Genomic DNA, 17626 nt, shown 5'->3' on the forward strand with positions numbered 1-17626 from the left:
TGGTGCAGGAGGTCCTTGAGGGAATGTGCCCCTGACAAGGAGGGGACAGCGGAGTAGCTCCAGGGTGGGACATCGCATTTTTGTGTGCGAGCCCCGTGAGTGTGTCTGCCCACTGTGGGAGGTCCTGGGGCGCCGTGGGCAGTGAGGGAAGGTCGTGTGTGAGCCGGTGGGCCTGAGCCCCACGTGGGCACCGAGACCTCTCCACCGGCTGGCGGGAGGCACAAGGAGGGGCTGCTCCCCGAGAGCCTGGAGGGACGGGGTCCACGGTTGGCTCTCGCCCTGTGTCCGAGTCTTCTGAGAGGCAGGGTGGGGGCACCCCCCTCTGCCTACGCCTGGTTTCCTGGGGGCAGGGGTCTCTGTGTGCAGGGGAGGAGACCAGCGACCGCTCCCGCTGCTGGGTTACCGGTTAGAAAGCAGAGTGAGCTGCATTTAGGTTCTCCTCACGGCAGTCCCGGGAAGCGGGCGTTTCTCTGTCTGGGGTAGGTTGTCAGTGCGGGAAGCAGGATAGACTCCTGTCGGGTGGGGAAAAGGGGCCTTTTAGCAACGTGCTGGTGATGGATAGAGCCCTTCCTAGAGCTCCCCTTTTTGACAAACTCATCATTTTAAACTATGTTCTGGTTATTTAAAAAAAATAATGTCGAAGTTAAGTGCTTAGGTTACCTTTGGTCTCTAGCTGTGTCTCTGCTAATGTTCTTTTCACAGGTTCCCCGTTGATGCGCCGGCAGCTTTGGGCTCGTTCCTAAACACTGAATCAGAACAGAGCAGAGCAGCCCGTGAGCACTGCCATGTCAGCGCAGAAAATAAGCCCGTGACCCAGAGTCAGACTGTTGCCCTTGGGTGCTGGCCTGTGTCCAGCGCTGTTCTTGGAAGGCTCTGGTGCTGGGCAGGCCAGATCAGGCTGCCCCCAAGGCTGCTGCTGTCCAGTCCCAGGCCTGGACATGGGTGGGCATGGGCTGCCACGGCTGGTGGTCCCACTGGAGTGGTCCGTGCCACGCCTGGCCTCCCTGCCCCATACTCTGGCTGCAGTCACAGGCGCTCATCCCTCACCCTGGGGGTGGTTTGGGGAGGCGGCCTCACCCCCGTATTCCGTCTGTAGCAGCAGCTAGGCTGGGTCAGGCCGGGCTGCTTGCCTCCTGGCTGCTGTCACTCCTTGGTCCAGTTGTGTCCTTCGTTCAGGGATCTCTGTGAACGTGTGACGACTCTGGGTCTGCTGCTGTCATGGAGTCTTGGGACACTAAGCGAGTGTCTGCTTCATGAGGCACTGAGCACTGTGTGAGGCCTGGTAGGGACTAGGCCTTGGTTCTAGACTTGCTTGAACTAGGAGGCAGATGGGTGTCGCTGGGCGACTTGCTTCTGAGTCTTCCGCTTGTGGGCTGTCATCATCAGAAGTGACCTTGGGGGTGGGCTGTGGAGAGGGAGACGAGACTCCTGTGGCCCTGGGGCCCTGCTCCCTCACTTGGTCTGTGTCTGGAGGACTTGCGCAGTGGCATGCTTCCCTGTCTGTCCTGCCTCCCATTCCTCCTCCTCCTGGCTCTGTACCACTTTCCTGCCAACCAGGGGCAGACTGGGTACTCCTCAGTTTCCCAGCCGTGCTAGCGGCTCCGTCGTGGCCTGGGAGTCCAGGCGGCAGCAGGACCCATGGCAGCCCCGCTTGACTGCCCCCTTGTCCTGGTATGTGCCTCTGCTTGCTGTTTGGATGCGGGGAGGTGGCCCTGTGCCTGTGTTAGCTGGCCCTCGCAGTGGGTGCCTCGGGAGCTGGGCACCTTGGCCGGGGGCCCTCTCGCATGTTCTGGGGGACCCGCTCTTTCTCCAGCCCTATCTCAGACTGAGTGGCCTCTGGATCGGGACACGGGTGACTTCACACATTCCGCTAACATCTGTGAAACATGCTCTGTGCTGGGTCCTGGGTGTACGGGGATGCATTCGACAGAGGCCTTTGTAGGTGAGCTCGTAGCCAGCAGGACGGCAGACGAGGGAGTGACTTAGTGCAGGCCGTCTCTCTAGTTATCGCGTGATGTCAGAAGGGCCAGTCGGGGGGACATCTTTGTGGAAGACGGATGTCGGCTTGCAGTCTTGCATTGGTGTCTGCTGTGGCGAGTGAAGGACTCTTGTCTAGACTCTAGTCTTCAGTAATGGCTTGTGACAGGAGAATATTGGAGTCCCAGAACTTGTGTGGAAAGTGCTTTTTCTATAGGCACCCTGGGATCGTCTGTCCCAACCATCCTCCCCTTGACTTCTTGTTTAGTCTCCGGCATTTTGTCCTCTCTCCCCTGATCCGTCCATCATCCTTCCATCCATCCATCCATCCATGCATCCATCCATCCATCTATCCATCCATCCGTCCGTCCATCCATCTATGTATCCATCCGTCCGTCCATCCATCCATCATTTGGCTGTCCACCCATCAAACTGTCCGTTAATCAGTGTGTCTGTCTATCCATCTTTTCATCCATTCATCCCTCTCAATTTTTAAAAAAAAGACTTTTTAAAATTATGTGACAGAGAGAATGCACAGAAGCAGGGGGAGGGGCAGAGGGAGAAGCAGGCTCCCTGCTGAGCAAGGAGCCCGGTGTGAGACGTCATCCCAGTTTACTGGGACCATGACCTGAGCTGAAGGCAGAAGCTTAACCTACTGAGCCACCGAGATGTCCCTCATCCCTTCTACTTTCATGGAAGACTCTGACTGCCTTGCCCTTTGGGTCCTGGGTGTGGAAAGGAATCGGAAGGAGCCTGGTTAGGACGATCTCAGAGTTTAATGGTGAGATGGCTGCGCCAACCCTCTAGGCCACTAAAGTGCCACGTGTCTTCTCACAAAAGTCTGCAGGCGGCCCAGCGGGGTGCCAAGGAAGGGTGGTCAGCTTCGGGACGCGGTCAGAAGGGCATCAGGTGGGCGCCGCTGCTTGAGCTCTGGTGTGAGGGTGGCTCGCACGGACCTGCGTGCCAGCCCGGGGGTGGGAGTCGTGGGTCGGGCACGTTGGTGGCAGCGTTCTCCGTGTTCAGTGCCCACGGTGGAGGGAGCCCTCCTGGAGAAGCGCCTCCTCTTTCGCCTGATTGCGGACTTGGGCCGCATCAGGGCTTTGGTGCCGCTGACGAGATGACTTGCACAGTGTTTGCGCGAGCCGCGCGCTTGCTGGCCCAGCACTTGTTTCTTCTCCGCTTCCTGCCCGTTTGCAAAAGGGCCTCGTCTCTCGGCTCGGAAGTGTCCGTCAGGCAGCGCCTTGCTTTGCTGCCCTGACTCACAGCCGCCACTAGGTGACCGAGCGGGACTCGCAGGCAGCCCTTGCCCTCCTCCTCCCTGTCCTGCCGGGAAGGGGGACATGGGGGCCGGTGTGTTGTAGCTCAGACGGGTTTACTCCTGCCGAGGGAAATGCAGCGAGTGAACGTGGCGGACGGGCCCTCGGGGGGATCCCAGGGAGCCCTGTTAGCTGGTGTCCACACTAGCACGCGCCCCCCGCTCCTGGGTTTGGGCAAATCCTACGTCCTGATGGAGTGGGGGGTGGTGGGCTGTCTGCCCCGTGATTACGTTACATTATCTACGAGCCCATTTTCGCAGACTAGCTAGATTCTGCCTCTGCTCTTAAGCTGGCAGCCAGCCTGGAGGAGCTCAGGTGGCAGGGACGCGTGGGTGGCCTCCAGCTGGCAGCCAGCAGAGCGCTGGGGCCTCGGTCATACACCTGCAGGGGACTGACTCCTGCCAACACCTGGCATTACCCCGGAGGTGGGCGCTTCCTCGGTTGAGCCACTGTATGAGAGCGCTGCCCTCATTGCAGCTGCAAAGCCCTGAGCGGAGGACCCAGCCAGGCTGCTTGGACTCAGAGCCATGGGGGTTGTGCGATAACAAATCGATGGTGGTTATTTGTTCTACGGAATCAGAAAACTTATGCATGGAGGACAGGTAATGCCATAGAGCCCCCCGCCTTTCCCTGCAGGGCCCTCGCTCCTGCCTGGCTCTCCTCGCCACTATCACAGGTCCATTCCCCGTTGCACCCTCTGTAAGTGGCTCGCTGAGCCCAGACACCCTCTCCTTCCCGAGGGTGGGGGGATGCTGACTGCTGCCTTGGCGCAGACCAGGCCTGGTTGCCCCACTAGCCCGTCAGATCTTGGCACCCAAGGCCGGGCCTTTTCATCTCTGCCCCTTGGTGTGTTCCCATCTAGAAGCCCTTGTGGGTGTTGGGTGGGAGAGCCAAGGGCCAGGCCCCCTCCAGCTCCTGTCCAGCTGCCGCCCCCAGGGCCTGGGCGGCCGTCGCTGCCGCACACGTGCGCTGCGGGCTGTCCTGCTGTCGGCACCTCTGTGCTTGGGGTACCCGGGGAGTCGCCTGTCAGCTGCGCTCCTTTCTAATAAATCAGGTTGGTTGTTGCTTCCTGATATGAAAACAGGCATTGGTTGAGAAGCTCATGAGCACAGCTGCGAAGTGAGAGTGATTTAACACCTCACCGCTCTGGAAGAACTTGTATTTTAGATAATGTTACTGTCAAAAAAATATGCTGTGATACCTCTCTAAAGATAGGAAGATAGTGTGTCGTGGTGTCAGATAGAGGCTGTTTTCTCACGTCCTGCCGGAGCCTTAATTTTGCTCCCAGCGCCTGGGTCCTGAGTACGTGGTGGCCTCTGTGACCCGAGGCCTGAGAGTGACTGCACTTGACCATGCCCTGCCGCTCCCTGCCACTGCCTGCCGCCATGCACGGACCCTGCTAGGCTCTCCTGCCAGGGGGCTGGGGGGACTGGTTAGCAGCTAGACAGTTAGACCCACTGTCACCCCCACCCTCGTGTGCAGTGTGGAAAAAGACAGCAGTCGTGTGGCATGACCTTGATGTTCCAACCAGCCTCGGAGCAGTTATCTTGGGAGAATGTATTTGCAGCGTGGCCTCTGCCCTCAGTGTCTTTCCGGATCGCAGCCTCAGGCCCTTGGATGGTGGAGGGAGCGTTCTGTTTGTACCCCCGGTGGGTGTGCAGCTCTGCCGCCAACCCCTTGGAGCGGTGTCACACCCCCAGGTCAAGGCCAGAAGACTGCCCCACTTCAGACGCCAGCTGCACGGACCCCAGGCCCGTCTGCACTGCTGTGCGAGTTACCATAATTTCAGCAGTTCCCGTGGCTTCCTTAGGTTCGGCTGGAATGGCTCACAGGGCTCAGGAAGGCACTGTACTTCAGAGAGTGGTTTTACCGTGAAGCGTACAGATCTGGAGGCCCAGCCAAAATAAGGGGAGACATGGGCTTGGGTTGTTGGGAGGGGTCTGGGCCTGTAGACTGTCCCCTGTCCCCATGGAGTCAGGGCGTGTTGCCCGCCCTGCCCCACGCTGCCTCCGTGTGTTCACCACTGGGAAGCTCTCCTGGGTCTGGTGTCTCTTCACACGGGCACCACTGGATCATGGGCCCCGTGTTGCACTCAGTCTCCAGCTCCTCTCTTCCCCCTGACGGCTGGCAGCCGAGGGTCTCAGCCGGTCCCTGTCCGACCATGCTGAGGGTGCACTCACCGGGGCCTCCCTCGTTAGCATAACAGGGACAGTCCGCCCTGAGGGAAGTCCCAGGACTGAGAGCCTCCCTTCAGGAAGGGGGCAAAGGCCAGCCCCATTCTTCGTGATGGAACAAGGAGGTCTCTCTGACCAGGCACATGGTCCAGGGTGGCTGGTTCTCACTGAGCTGCGGTGAGCCCCTCCTTGCTCACGGAGGATTCCGGTGTGGAATGGTCCCCCTGTGGGACCCGCTGGGATCCTGGGTTCTTGGCACAGCCTGGGGGCGGGGGGGGTTGGGTTTTCTCTCCTTACGCCGTCAGCACATTCCTAAGATGGTGTTAAATTGTCTAAATAAATCTTACTTCCTATTGATTTCCATTACAATTTCTAAGGTAAAAAATGTTTTTTTGAAGACGCTTGTTGAAAGGCAGCAACGCATATTAATGAGGGAGAGTTTCCTGCAGAAGCGCGCTGCGTAGCAATACCGGTCAGCTGCTGCTGAGGGCAGGCCCGCGAGCGGTCAGATTTTCCGCACCAAGTCCCCCTTGTGCACCTGCACTGTAGGACCGGCATCCCACCCACGCCCTCTGGCCACACACGGGGCAGTGGCTCCCCTTTCTTGGTGGTGGCTGCCGCCATGCCAGGGACTTCCCTGCCACAGTGCCGTGAGGGAGCAGGCTTTTCGGGGAGGAGGACCACAGGGCACTGAGAGCCCACAAGAACGTTCCAGGAGCTGACCTGGGGTTTGAACCCAGGCTCTCCTCTCGACCTGAGGTCTTAGCACTCTTCCTTCGTGTCTGGCCCACTCTTGGTAGGCTCACCCACTGCCTGAGGGAGAGGGCAGTCCAGCAGCCTGGGCTCAGGCCACGGCCTCCTCGCTGCCCCTGCTGTGTGGCCGGCAAGACTGTTTGCCCGCCGGGGTTTGCGGGGGAGTGGCCCGCGCCTTGAGAGTGGAATTGGAGGTCCCGGATTCTGCTCTATTTTACTTCTGTCTGCTCATCCCGTCCCTTTCTGGCTCAGACCCCCTGTCCCTTCGGGGCACCTCTGCAGGTGTCTGTAGTGGGGAGCCCTAGACCTCCCCTTCATGCAGGTGGCCGTCCCCTGTGCCCCCGGTATGGTGAGGCCTGGGTCCCCTGGCTCGTGGATGCAGCTGGGCCCTGCCTCCACGTGGGCCTGATGCTTTTCCCGCCGTGGCCCTGCAGACCGGGAGGGTGGGCGAGCCCAGACAAGGGGCTTCTCGGCTGCAGAGAGGCCCGTGTTCACTGTCAGGGGCTCTTGTTCTGTTCCTTTTTTATCTCTTTAACTGATAGAGAATTGAAACCTTCCTCCCAAATCAAAGCCTATTCAGGCCTTGCGGGGCCGGAGTGAGATGTATTCATGCCTGTGCTCAGCTTTGTGGAGGCTTCTGAGCGGTGTTCGTTGTCAGGTATCTAAGTGTGAGCAATTACGCTCACTCTTTGGGCAAATAAATCTCAGTCGTGCCTGCCCTGCATAAACAGTATGTGTTTTTATGCTAAGTCAACGGGATCCATGTTTTTTTCCTCTTTAGCATAAAGCCTGGGACACAGTGTGTTTGCATAATGTATTTTTATTTTTAATCAAGAAGACAAGATGTTTCAGTGGAATTTTCAGTCTGTAGATCTGCTGTGTAAAGTGCTGAGAAAAGCGTCCAGCAAATATTGTGGTCTTCCTGCGTGTCGACGTGACAGGCACCTTCCTGGGGACTCTGGGACGGTGGCAGTGCCCTAGCCCACCATGGAGGGTTTTGGGGAAAAAAAAAAACCTTTCAACCCGAAGGATGACAATAATTACATCTGCCTGCGCGTTCATCATATGTACATTCTTGTTTCCAGTGAGATGGAAAACTTCAACTTCGGAATTACTGCTAACCAAATTACCTTTATCAGTGGAAGAGCATCTGCTCACAATTACTTACAAAAGAGGAAAAATGAAGCTTTTCAGCACACACGTTTGCAGCCCTGACGTCTGTAAATTGAAAGTAATGCGTTGAGTTTAGTCGTCCATTTTCCACACATTCCAAACAGGAGGCACCTGCGCCAGGAGTCCTGCGCGTGAGCACGGGGCTGGGGGCCAGTGGGGCCACCTTGTCGCTCTCCTTCAGAGAAGCCACCTCCGCGTGTGCGACGGTGCTCTTGTGGCCTGAGCGTGCCGGCGCGGCCTGGCCGTGGGGCACCTCATCTCGGCTCACGCCTGGGGCTCAGCACCCCGCCACAGGGACAGCGAGGGGGTGGCCTTGGCCTTCTCAGCGCCTCTCAGAAGCCGCGAGGCCCCCACCGGGCACGGAAGGCTGGCACGTGGGGCACGCAGGGTCACTTCTTCGGTGAAACAGACAACGGTGAGACTCAAGGCTGAATTTTCTGTCTGTCTTCCCAGCTTCTCGGCTGTTGGACGGCAGGCCGCAGGCCTCTTCTGCCCTGTGGCATCGTCTTCCAGGCAGCCTGGGTATATGGGCCGGGGGGTGGGGCGCGGGGCACTGATACATTTTCCCTGGAAGAGCTGATGGATGCGGAACCTTTGCTCTGCAAGGACTTCGCCTGTGTCCTCGTGGGGTCAGCGGGGCATGGGGTTTCCGGTCATTCCCACAGCCCGTGCCTTCCCACATGGGCCAGGAGAGGCCTTGCTCTGCAGAGGACCGTCGCCGTGCCCCCAGGGCTGGTATCCAGAGACACAGGGCGAGGCCCTGCAGCCATGTGGCAGTGTGGGGTCCCTTCAGAACACGGAGAGGGGCAGCTCTGAGTCCCGTGTCCAGTCTACCATTGCCTGGCCTGCATCCGTGGACACTTTACCCAGCCTGCCTCACTGCACGGGCAGCGGGTGCGCATGCCCCCGGGCCAGGGTCCTGTAGGCCTGGCCCCTTCAGGAGGTGCGCTGGTCATCACGCTGTGGCTGGGGTGGGCTCCTTCCCGCCACGCCTGAGACGGGAGCTGCCTCTCTCTGCATCTCGTGGGGAGGGGCTGAGAACTCATCTGTCCCCATGCCCCTGCTGCTGTGGCCTCAGGTGGGACTCACTGTGGAAGAGAAAGACTTAGTTTTTACGGTTCCTTAGGTTACTGCAGTGATAGATGTTCCAGAAATGGGTGTTTAATTTTCCAGATTTGTTCGCTTACGAGTTTACATTAGGAAGGTGACTCCTGTCTCCCAGTGCATTTTTAGAGCTGGTTCCCATTCATCAGCCGGTGATGTTGTTCTGCGCCGGCTGGAAGCGCCACAGCAGAGCACGGGCCTGGCTGAGGAGGCCACGGCTGTTCTGTCCTTAATTCATGCAGGTGGCCCGCTTTCCGGCTTTCGTCCTGCTCACGTATCCCGAGAGCGTCTGGCTCTGGCCATCGTTCTCCCTAAGCGATGGGCTGAGCACAGACGGCGCCCTCGGCCGGGCTCCTCATCTGCCTGTGGGCCCAGACAACGTCCCCCGTCCTGCAGGAGACCAGGATCCAGGGGAAGACCCGCTGGAGATACCCCGGGGTGAGCCTGGGTGATGGCCCCCTCCTCGGTGCCCTCAGCGTGACGGTCCCTCAGCTAACAGTCCACCGTGTTACTGGGCCAGGGCGGAGGATGGGAAGCCGTGGTCCCGTGGAGACGTGACTCGAATCCACATCAGGAAACTCGGAGTCAGCATTTTCTTCCCAACTGAAAATGTGGCCCTCCCACGGCTGTCGTTGCTGGGTTTGGACTGTGCCTGGTCCACGGGTGACTGCACTGGGATGGGTGGGCCGGCCACTGTGCCGTGGGAGGCTCCAGGCTGTGGACCCGCTGTAGCCCTGGGGTCAGTCCGGCGCCCTTAGACAAGGCGCTGGCACGGCTGACCTGTCCCTGTGGAGCGGCAGGCTGGGGTGACCGGTGGGACCGGGAGCCTCCAGCCGGGGCCAGCCACCTGGCCCGGGAGCCTCCCCTGTGCTGGCCTCCGTCCTTCCCGGGCTGTTTGCAGGCAGTGGCTCTGTCTGCCTGTTCCAGCCTGTTCTTCTCAAGCTGCCAACTGTGTGCGCAGGGAAGTTACTCTGCTCCCGTGTGAAGGAGGCTGCTTCAGTAAAACCAGAAACGTTCTGAACTGCCTGTTTTCAGGTGTCCTCATATTTGAACTTCACGCTAACCAGGGCGCTCGAATCAGTGTCCTGGGCCAGGGCAGGGGCTGGGCGTCTGCTGGTAGGGCTTCTGCCCTTGGACAGCAGGCAAAGATCAGCCCTGGACGGAGGGGCCACTCAGGGGCCCTCGGAACTCTCCAGAGGTTTAGTTATGCAGCTGCTGATAACAGCCTAGAAATCATTCTTCAGTTCGTCATAGAGAACACAGTGTCCCTTCTCATTGTCGGGAACGCTTCTCCGTATTGCACTGTGGGGAGTGGAGGCCAAGAAGGGAGCCTGGGCTCGGGGGGCTTTACTCATCGCCGGTGCCGGTCACACATTTTCTCTATGCATTCATGCGCTCTTCCCTCACTCACCATCTGACAGACGCTTGCAAGGACCTGGTGTCCGGGCAGGAGGCACAGGGGTGAGGTGCCTACAGTGCCTGCCCGGGGTGGGCACGGCCCCGAAGCGGCGAGGCCCTGGATGCTGTGAGAAAGGCTGGACTCGAGGTGTTTGTAGCAGCAGGACGAGGGGCAGGCTGACGGCACCTGGAGTCTGGACACTTCAGGTGTTGGGCACGTGACTAGGTCACGGGGGAGGCCTGGGAGAGGCTGGAGCGTGCGTGATGCTGGGGGTTCTGGTACCCCGTGCCACCTGAGGGAGACACCCGTGGAGCGTGTTGGGGGACGGAGGGCTGAGGACGAGGTGCATTCTGAGGCATTCCGGTGTTCTCTAAGTGTGCGCCATTTAGGGGACCCCCACGACATCTGGAGAGAGGACCCCTTGGAGGCATTAACTGCTCCCGAGCCGACAGGCTAGTGACACAGGGGTCTCCTATCTGTGAAAAGCTGTGTGTCTCAGTTCTGCTGGGGACGGCTGTGGGGGCGGCCCGCCGAGCGCTGCGCCTGAGACGGGCTCCAGGCTGCTTTACCTGCCACTACAGCCAAGTGGAAACTTCTTTTTTGTGGTGAAATTAAGTTTATTGAAAAATAATTGTATTTAATGAAACATAAGTTGATTAGAAGAACATTAGAAGAATGTTGATTAGAATCAACATAAAGTGATTAGGGACCACAGTGTGGCCCCACCTGTGGTTGCACTCTGCCCCGCGTGGGGAACTTCTGGAATGGGGACCCTGTGGGAGAGGCTGGAGTCCTGCTGTCCTCTGTCCCTTTGGGCCCCTGGGAGGGGTTCCCAGCACATCAGAAGCTTCCGGAGAGCTGACATGGGTTCTCAGACCCCACCTGAAAATTCTGATAGTCAAGATGAGCCTGAGAACCTGTGTTCTAAGCCCCCGAGACGAGGGCGCTGTCCAGCCCAGCGTGGGGACCACTGAGGTCAGCCCCTGTGGCACCTTGTTATCAGGCCAGCCTGGCCCTGGGCTGGCCTTGTCCTTCCCCGGGCCCTGGTGGTTACTCAGGCCTGAGCTCCCCCAGGGCCTCACACCTGTGTTCACCCAGTGCGCGAGGATGAGGGGCAGGCCCTGGTCTGCAGGCCGGGGGCACCGAAGACCGAGCTCAGGGGCCCTAGTGCAAAGAAGAGGTCTCATTGAAAGCCTAGGTTTTATCCTAAAAATTATTGATGATTGTTGACTTCATAATGCTTATTTATTTGGTTTTAGCATAAGACTAGCTTTCAGATTTCTGGTGGCGATCTGTTCGTACTGCTCGGTGTGTCCCCGTTTACGTCCAGCCGACTGCAGCCTCGTAGCACCTGGCTCCCCGGGCCACACTCCATTCTGGCCCCTCCTGCGCAGGAATGCTCTCCTCCTTAGGCTTTCACGGGGAGGACAGACAGGATTGGTAATGCAGGAATGCAGCGGTCTTCTTCGCACTTGCACGGGCTTGGCCAGAACCTCTCAGTCAAGCAAAAACAGAACAGACCTCCCTCCCCTGGCAGGTGAATTACCCCTCCAAGGAGAGGGGCCCCTGCCTGTAGCGGGGAGGAACAGGCACTAGCCACAGGAGCCCCCTCTGCCGGGCCTTCTGTCTCTGCCTGCTTCCGGGACTCAGCACCCTGGGCCCAGCCTGCCCTATGCTGTGCCCAGAGCCCCTGGCCCCTACGTTTGTCCCTGAAAAGGCAGCAGGTGGCACACCTGGTGGCCTCTGGGTCTTCCCACTTTCTGGTCCCACCAGCCTCCTCCCTGGCACCTTGCTCCCGCCTGGCTGCAAGGACTGAGAGACGAGCCTGTGTGGTTCTTCTCAGCCCTGTGTTATTATTCCCTGCCTCGTTGTGAGTGACCTCACAGTGTGTTGTTGGGTCTGCTGCACCACGTGGCCCGGCTGCTCCCCCACACGTGTCCTGCCCCGCCTGCCGCATGGAGGGTGCCCAGGCGTGTTTGCTCTGCTTGGCCGGGGACAGCGGTGGTTTGGGCGGGGGTGGGTGTCGCAGCAGAGCCGACGAAGAAACTGGCTCCAGTCGTGGGAACCAGAGCCATCCAGAGCTTCTCTGTGGCCCGCCTTCCTCTCCTGTGACGGAGCACCTTGCAAGGCACTCACGCTTCAGCCATAGTGACTGGAAGGTGCCGAGGGTTCTCAGGACAGGGTCCTCCCGCCCCTCGCGGCCCCCTCCTCAGTGCTTAGTGGTGAGCACTACCTTGTTTCAGCAGTACTGCAAGTTACCAGGAACACGAGTAAAAACAAACCAGTAATTAGCAGAACACTAACATTTGTTCGTTAGTTCTAGAACTTTATCTGGGAGACCTGGAAAACCCGTAAACTTTTTCAGGGTCACTTCTCAGGGCTGTTTGCAGGGGAAGGTAAGCCCCAGAGCGAAGGAACTTGCACGGAACTCGGGAACTCATAGAAGAGATGTGTGCAGAAGGGGTGCCTTGCGCAGCGCTTGGTGGGCCCTGATGAAGCTCCATCAGCCCGGGAGGGTTCCGGCTCCAAGTCAGGACCCTTTGGCAGTACTTGCTTGTCTTACAAAACAGTGCAGAGTGGATCCTCACAGGGCGGGGTGGGGGGTCACCTGAGCCCCAGAATCTTTGCTTCCAGGATTTACAGACCGTGGAGCTTCATGGAGCTCCGGAGCCCGCCTCCCAGGTTGCCAAGCACTCGACAGAGAGGTCGGGGCAGGGAGCGCGGGACCCTCTGCTGCGGAGTTACGCCTGTTGTAGCGGGGTGGGGAAGAGAGACGTTCGTGGCTGCTGGGAGATCGTGCGTCAGGGAAATGGTGGTTCATAAGGCTTGGTTCTTCCGGGAGGCCCGCTATCCCGAGGCTAGCCCCAAACCTGGGATCCAGAGGCACCCCAGGGCTCCGTCCCGCTTGTCCTCTCACTGGCTGGGTCTGGGAGCAGGTGGGGATTTGAGGTCATTTTGCAAGCCAGGGAGCTCTCCCTGTGTGTCTGAGCCCCTCCTGGGACAGCAGCCCGGGCCTGGTGGACTTGGCCTGGGCAGGAGCGAGTGCTCCCCGCGTGCCCCAGAACAGGCCTGTTTCTCACTTGTGAGGCAGCAGTGGTCCTGCCGCCCCGTTACCGGGGCTGAGGCGGGGCCGGACCTCCAGCGGGTCACGCAGCCCTGGACCTACCCTTGCTTCTGTTCCTGTCATGGCCACCGCGGCCACTCACTTTCCAGAGGAAGAGTCCAGCTGAACTCTCCGCGCCCTGGGGACGCTGCCTGCGCGGCCGGTGGTTGGAGCGGGCAGTTGGGGGGCGACCGCAGGGAGCTCTGGCTCACGGCCTCGGGGCCTGTGTTTGTGTTGCGCAGAGCCCGTGCACCAGCACCTGGAGCAGCACGAGGTGAGGTACCTGCAGTTCGCCTTCCGCTGGATGAACAACCTGCTGATGAGGGAGGTGCCACTGCGCTGCACCGTCCGCCTGTGGGACACCTACCAGGTGAGCAGCCCCCACGGCCCCCGTCCCCCTGTCCCCCCGCCCCCGCCTGTGGGACGCCTACCAGGTGAGCGGCCCCCGTCCCCCTGTCCCCCCGTCCCCCCGCCCCCGCCTGTGGGACGCCTACCAGGTGAGCGGCCCCTGCGGCCCCCTGCGGCCCCCGCCGTCCCGCCTGCCCCTGCCTGTGGAACACGTACAGCAGGTGAGGCACCTCCCCCCGCGCTGGCTGTCTGCCGCACACGGTCTGCCTGGGGCACGTCCTTTTCTGGTGTTCTTGACACCGAGTAGACGCGACGCCGGTATGAAGTGCTTCCCGTCGTCGTGTCTGTAGCTGGATCTCATTTTGGCCGCGTGGTGCCGGCGTCCCTGGGGCTCACGAGCCGCGTCCATTTTGTCGGGGCCCTCGGGGTGCGGTGGGGGGTGCTGTGGGGGGTGCTGTGGGGGTGCTCGTAACTCATGGACGTCGGCGCTGCGGCTGCCAGAAACATTCACACTCGGGGCTCACACGTTGTCACTGCTTTGAGTTACTCGTAATAAAGATTTTTTTAAAAAGTCACTGACAGATTCAGTGCAATATGAGATTTTCTCCTCTCCACCGCTTTTGATGAAATTCATTTCTTCTGGAGATTGAGTTTTCCGGAACAAACCACCGTCGTTCCCTCGAGTGTCCCATTGCTTATTCTAGCACCTTTTCATTTTGCTGGAGATGTTTGCTGACGAGGAGGCCACGCCGCGGGGCTCCCACACCCGCTTCTCATCATCCCTTGCAGATGGCGGGAGCCTGACGTGGGACTGGGAGGGAGGCCCGCGGAGCCTGGTTTCTTAGCTCCCGGAGGCAGGGCTTTGGCCTCCATGAGGGCCGGGCCCTCGTGGGCTTTGGACTGGGAAAGGGAGCGCCGGGCGGCGGCGTAGGTCCCAGCCACGGAGCTGGCCTCCCCTGCGGGAGCCTTGCATGTGCGCGTCCGTGAGTGTGGTGGCGGGAGGCCGGGGGCCCTTCCTTCGCCGCACTGAAGGAGCCCTTGGTCTGGACCTGCCTCCTTCCCATGGGTGAGGAGCTCCAGCTGCTGTGTGGCCCGGCCCCCAAGCCTGCTGGTGCCGCGCTCCGAGCTGTGGTCGTGGGAGTCAGCAGCAGCCCGAGGTTCTGGTCCTGGGGGTGGCCCTTGGGTCCCGCGTGGGTGCGGGCTTCTGAAGCTTTGGCTTTGCTTTCCTCTTTTGTGCGTTGCTCGTTGTGACAATGCTGCGGAAATCAGGGTGACTCCGTTGCTCGCGTCCTTATCCGCCACTTGGGTTTTGCTCTTCTGCTCTTCTGCGTAGCTGGCAGTTACAGAATTCCTGGCCGCTGACATTTGCTGGGACACAAAGCCTGCCCTGGGCTGTTGCTGAAGGCGCCTGTCAGCCTGGTGCTACTCACTGGGTCTTGGTAGTGTCGTAGGAAACAAACCTACTGCCCCGGGACGTGGGAACGCTCTCCCTTTGTGACGGGTGAGGCTGTTGAAGACCCCAGCCCCCTCATTAAACAGTTGCTTGCGATGCCATCCCCGTCCCTGTCCCCGATAAATTAGGCCTGGAGCCAGCCGCGTCGTGAGGAGCTGGAGATCGGACCTGCCCGTGCACCACTTCCCTCCAACTCCTAATGGGTATTAAAACTTTAAGCACAGTTGTGGCATCTTTATTGCGTTAATTTTCCTGAAATTAAATTTTGTCGTGAATCGACTCATTTGTACCACAGACTCATCCTGGAACTGATGGGTACCCTGGCCATAAACCTTTTCATAGCTTAAAAATTGGGGGTATTTCTATTTTATAGGCCCAAGTAACCATGAAATTGTATTACATCTTTTGGCAATGAAAATCCGTGGTAATCACAGGATGGCCTTCGGGTGATTGCTCTCCCCTCGGCTGGGGTGTTTACCAGCTGGGCCGTCACAGCTTCCAATCGCTCTGGAACCCCTGGGAGGCGCCGTGACGTTCTCGGGGGGCGTGTGCCCACAAAGGGTTTTGGAGAGCAGCTGCTCGGGCCCCGCTCCCAACTAGGCAGGCAGTTGGCATGAATATGGACGAGATGCGTCACCACAGGCGTGAAAACAGGCATTTGACAGGCGCAAGCAGCCCAGCAGGGGCCCGTGCTTCGGGGAGATGGCTCCTGCTCCCAGGCACCATTTGCATTCATTCGAAGCCGTATGGTCAGCCTGGGCAGTCCAGCTCCTGGGGGGCCTTGGCCATGGGAGCTGACGCCCGGCCTCTAGGACTCGGCTTCCCGTCCCGAGACTGTGGAAAGGGTTGCTTCTGGTCCTTCACCCACTGCGTGGCTAGTGATGACCTCCAAGGAGAGAGACCCTGGGCTCGTTCCCTTCACCCTTGGTCTGCAGCTGTGGGGGTGATGTTGTCAGTCCCGAGCCTGTCGGGGCCCTTGGTCAGCCAGGCCGTGCCTCGTTTCCTTCCAGTTTCTCTCTGACTGCCCCCTTCCCTTCCCCCCACCAGCCTCTTGGTCTGTGTCCGTGAGAAGGCACATGGGTTTTGCTTTCAGGTGAATGAGCGCAGACACCCAGTTGGCAGGAAGGGGGTGGTGGGGCACCCCATTGCCATGACTGGACAGTGATGCTGTGAGCTCAGCCTCCCCCCCCACTGCTGGCTTTGAGAAAGCTGACCCGGTACTTGTAACCTTTGGGCCCTGGAGGGACCCTGCTGTCCTGTGCTGGTGGCGGGTTCGGGGCTGCGGGCAGCCCCACCAAGGGTCCCGTCAGAGGCAGGCCCCCAGTTTCTCCTCTGCCTTCACTGTGGTCCCGGCACAGAGGCGCGGCTGGAGCTGCTCCCTCTGTCTTCTCCTCCCAGCGGGATGATGGTGGAGGGAGGACGGCAGCGTGCTGGCCCTTGGCCTCCAGCAGAGCAGAAGTTCCTTCCCGTGAGTGCCCTTATGTCCCAGGGGGACAGACGCGGGAGCATGGAGAAGTGAGCCCCTGGCAAATGCAAGGTACGTGAGGCTCGTGTTTGCTGTGGAGCAAACAGTGAGGAGCAGGGAGCTGCATGTGAGGGAGAGTGAGGGAAGTGCGGTGCTCAGATTGTCCTGCCAGACGGAGAGGGAAGGCCTAGATCCCAGAGGGGGCTGGACCTCCTGTCCTCCTGGTGCCTGGGGAGCTGAGGCGGTGATGTGCAGGCCAGGGCCGCAGCAGCCGTTGTGGAGGGCTGAGGGCGCCGGAAGCTGCCTTTCTCCCTGCGGGTTTGGGGATGGCCACTTGGTCGAGGTCTGAGCTGGGACCGGGGTGAAGGGTGGACGGAGCCCTGTGAACCTCTGGGCAGAGAAGGTTTGGACAGAGGGCACAGCACATCAGAAGCGAGCACTGTCCCCTGCTCATCGGGCCTCTCCCTGCAGCACCAGGGGCCTGGGAGGGCACAGAGGCGGGTCGTTGGCTGCCTTCCCTGCACTGCGTCCCATGGCTGGGCTTTAGTCCGGAGGCCTGTGGAAGCCCCTCATGGGAAGCTTCTGTCCCAGGACCTGCCACCGTGTCTGAGCCTGGCTGCTTGGCTTCCCGAGATGCCGGGAGAGGCTGTGCCTCGTGCCTTGTTGATGAGGAGTCCCTGACCCTTGAGACGTGGTCTGGGGTGAGCTCTGCCTCCCCATGACCTTGTGGGGAGGAGAGAGGCCCAGAGGGGGTGGCAACTGCAGGTTTCCCCAAGGGCGGAGACTGAGGCGAGGTTTCTGGATTGTAATTCCTTTGTGCTAAATGCCAGTAGAATGTCGATCCGCTCAAGATTGCTTTAGCTACTTGGGGTCTGTAGTGGCTCCGTACGGATTTAAGGTTTGCTTTTCTACCTCTGCGAACAATGTTGTTGGGATTTCGATGGGGATTGCGGTGAATCTGGAGGGGCTTGGGGTGGTGTGGGCCCTTCTCGCTATTAATCCTTCCCGTCCACGAGCACAGGATGACTTTCTGCTGGTTTGTCTCGTCCTCGGCTCTGTTCGTCAGTGTTAGTTTCCAGCACGCAGGCCTGTCACCTTCATGGCTGGACTTACTAAGTATTTTGTTCTTTCCGGGGCACTTGTGCGTGGGATGGTTCCCTGTAGCTCGCTGTTAGGGTGGAAAAATGCAGCTGAGTTTTGTGTGCATTGTTTAACTTGCAACTTTACTGGACTTGTTTATTCCCAGAAAATGAGATCAGGATCTCCAGAGGCGCGCCCCCCACAATGTTCACGGCAGCATTGCTCACCATGGCCAGGACGTGGGAATGACTCAGGGTGGGTGTGTAAGTGTGTGACGGTGC

The 17626-nt window shown here is 59.6% G+C and overlaps 1 protein-coding gene across 3 annotated transcripts in view; it reads left to right on the forward strand.

Annotated features, from left to right (window-relative positions):
- TBC1D22A (TBC1 domain family member 22A) overlaps window positions 1-17626 on the forward strand; it is a 298901-nt gene that overhangs the window by 202391 nt on the left and 78884 nt on the right. For all 3 annotated transcript variants that reach the window (XM_047740627.1, XM_047740628.1, XM_047740626.1), the window contains one exon: window positions 13242-13369. In XM_047740627.1, coding sequence (XP_047596583.1) covers window positions 13242-13369 — 128 coding nt within the window. The remainder of the gene's footprint in view (window positions 1-13241; window positions 13370-17626) is intronic.

Source organism: Lutra lutra, chromosome 8 (genome assembly GCF_902655055.1).
Source record: "Lutra lutra chromosome 8, mLutLut1.2, whole genome shotgun sequence".
Taxonomy (NCBI): Eukaryota; Metazoa; Chordata; class Mammalia; order Carnivora; family Mustelidae; genus Lutra; species Lutra lutra.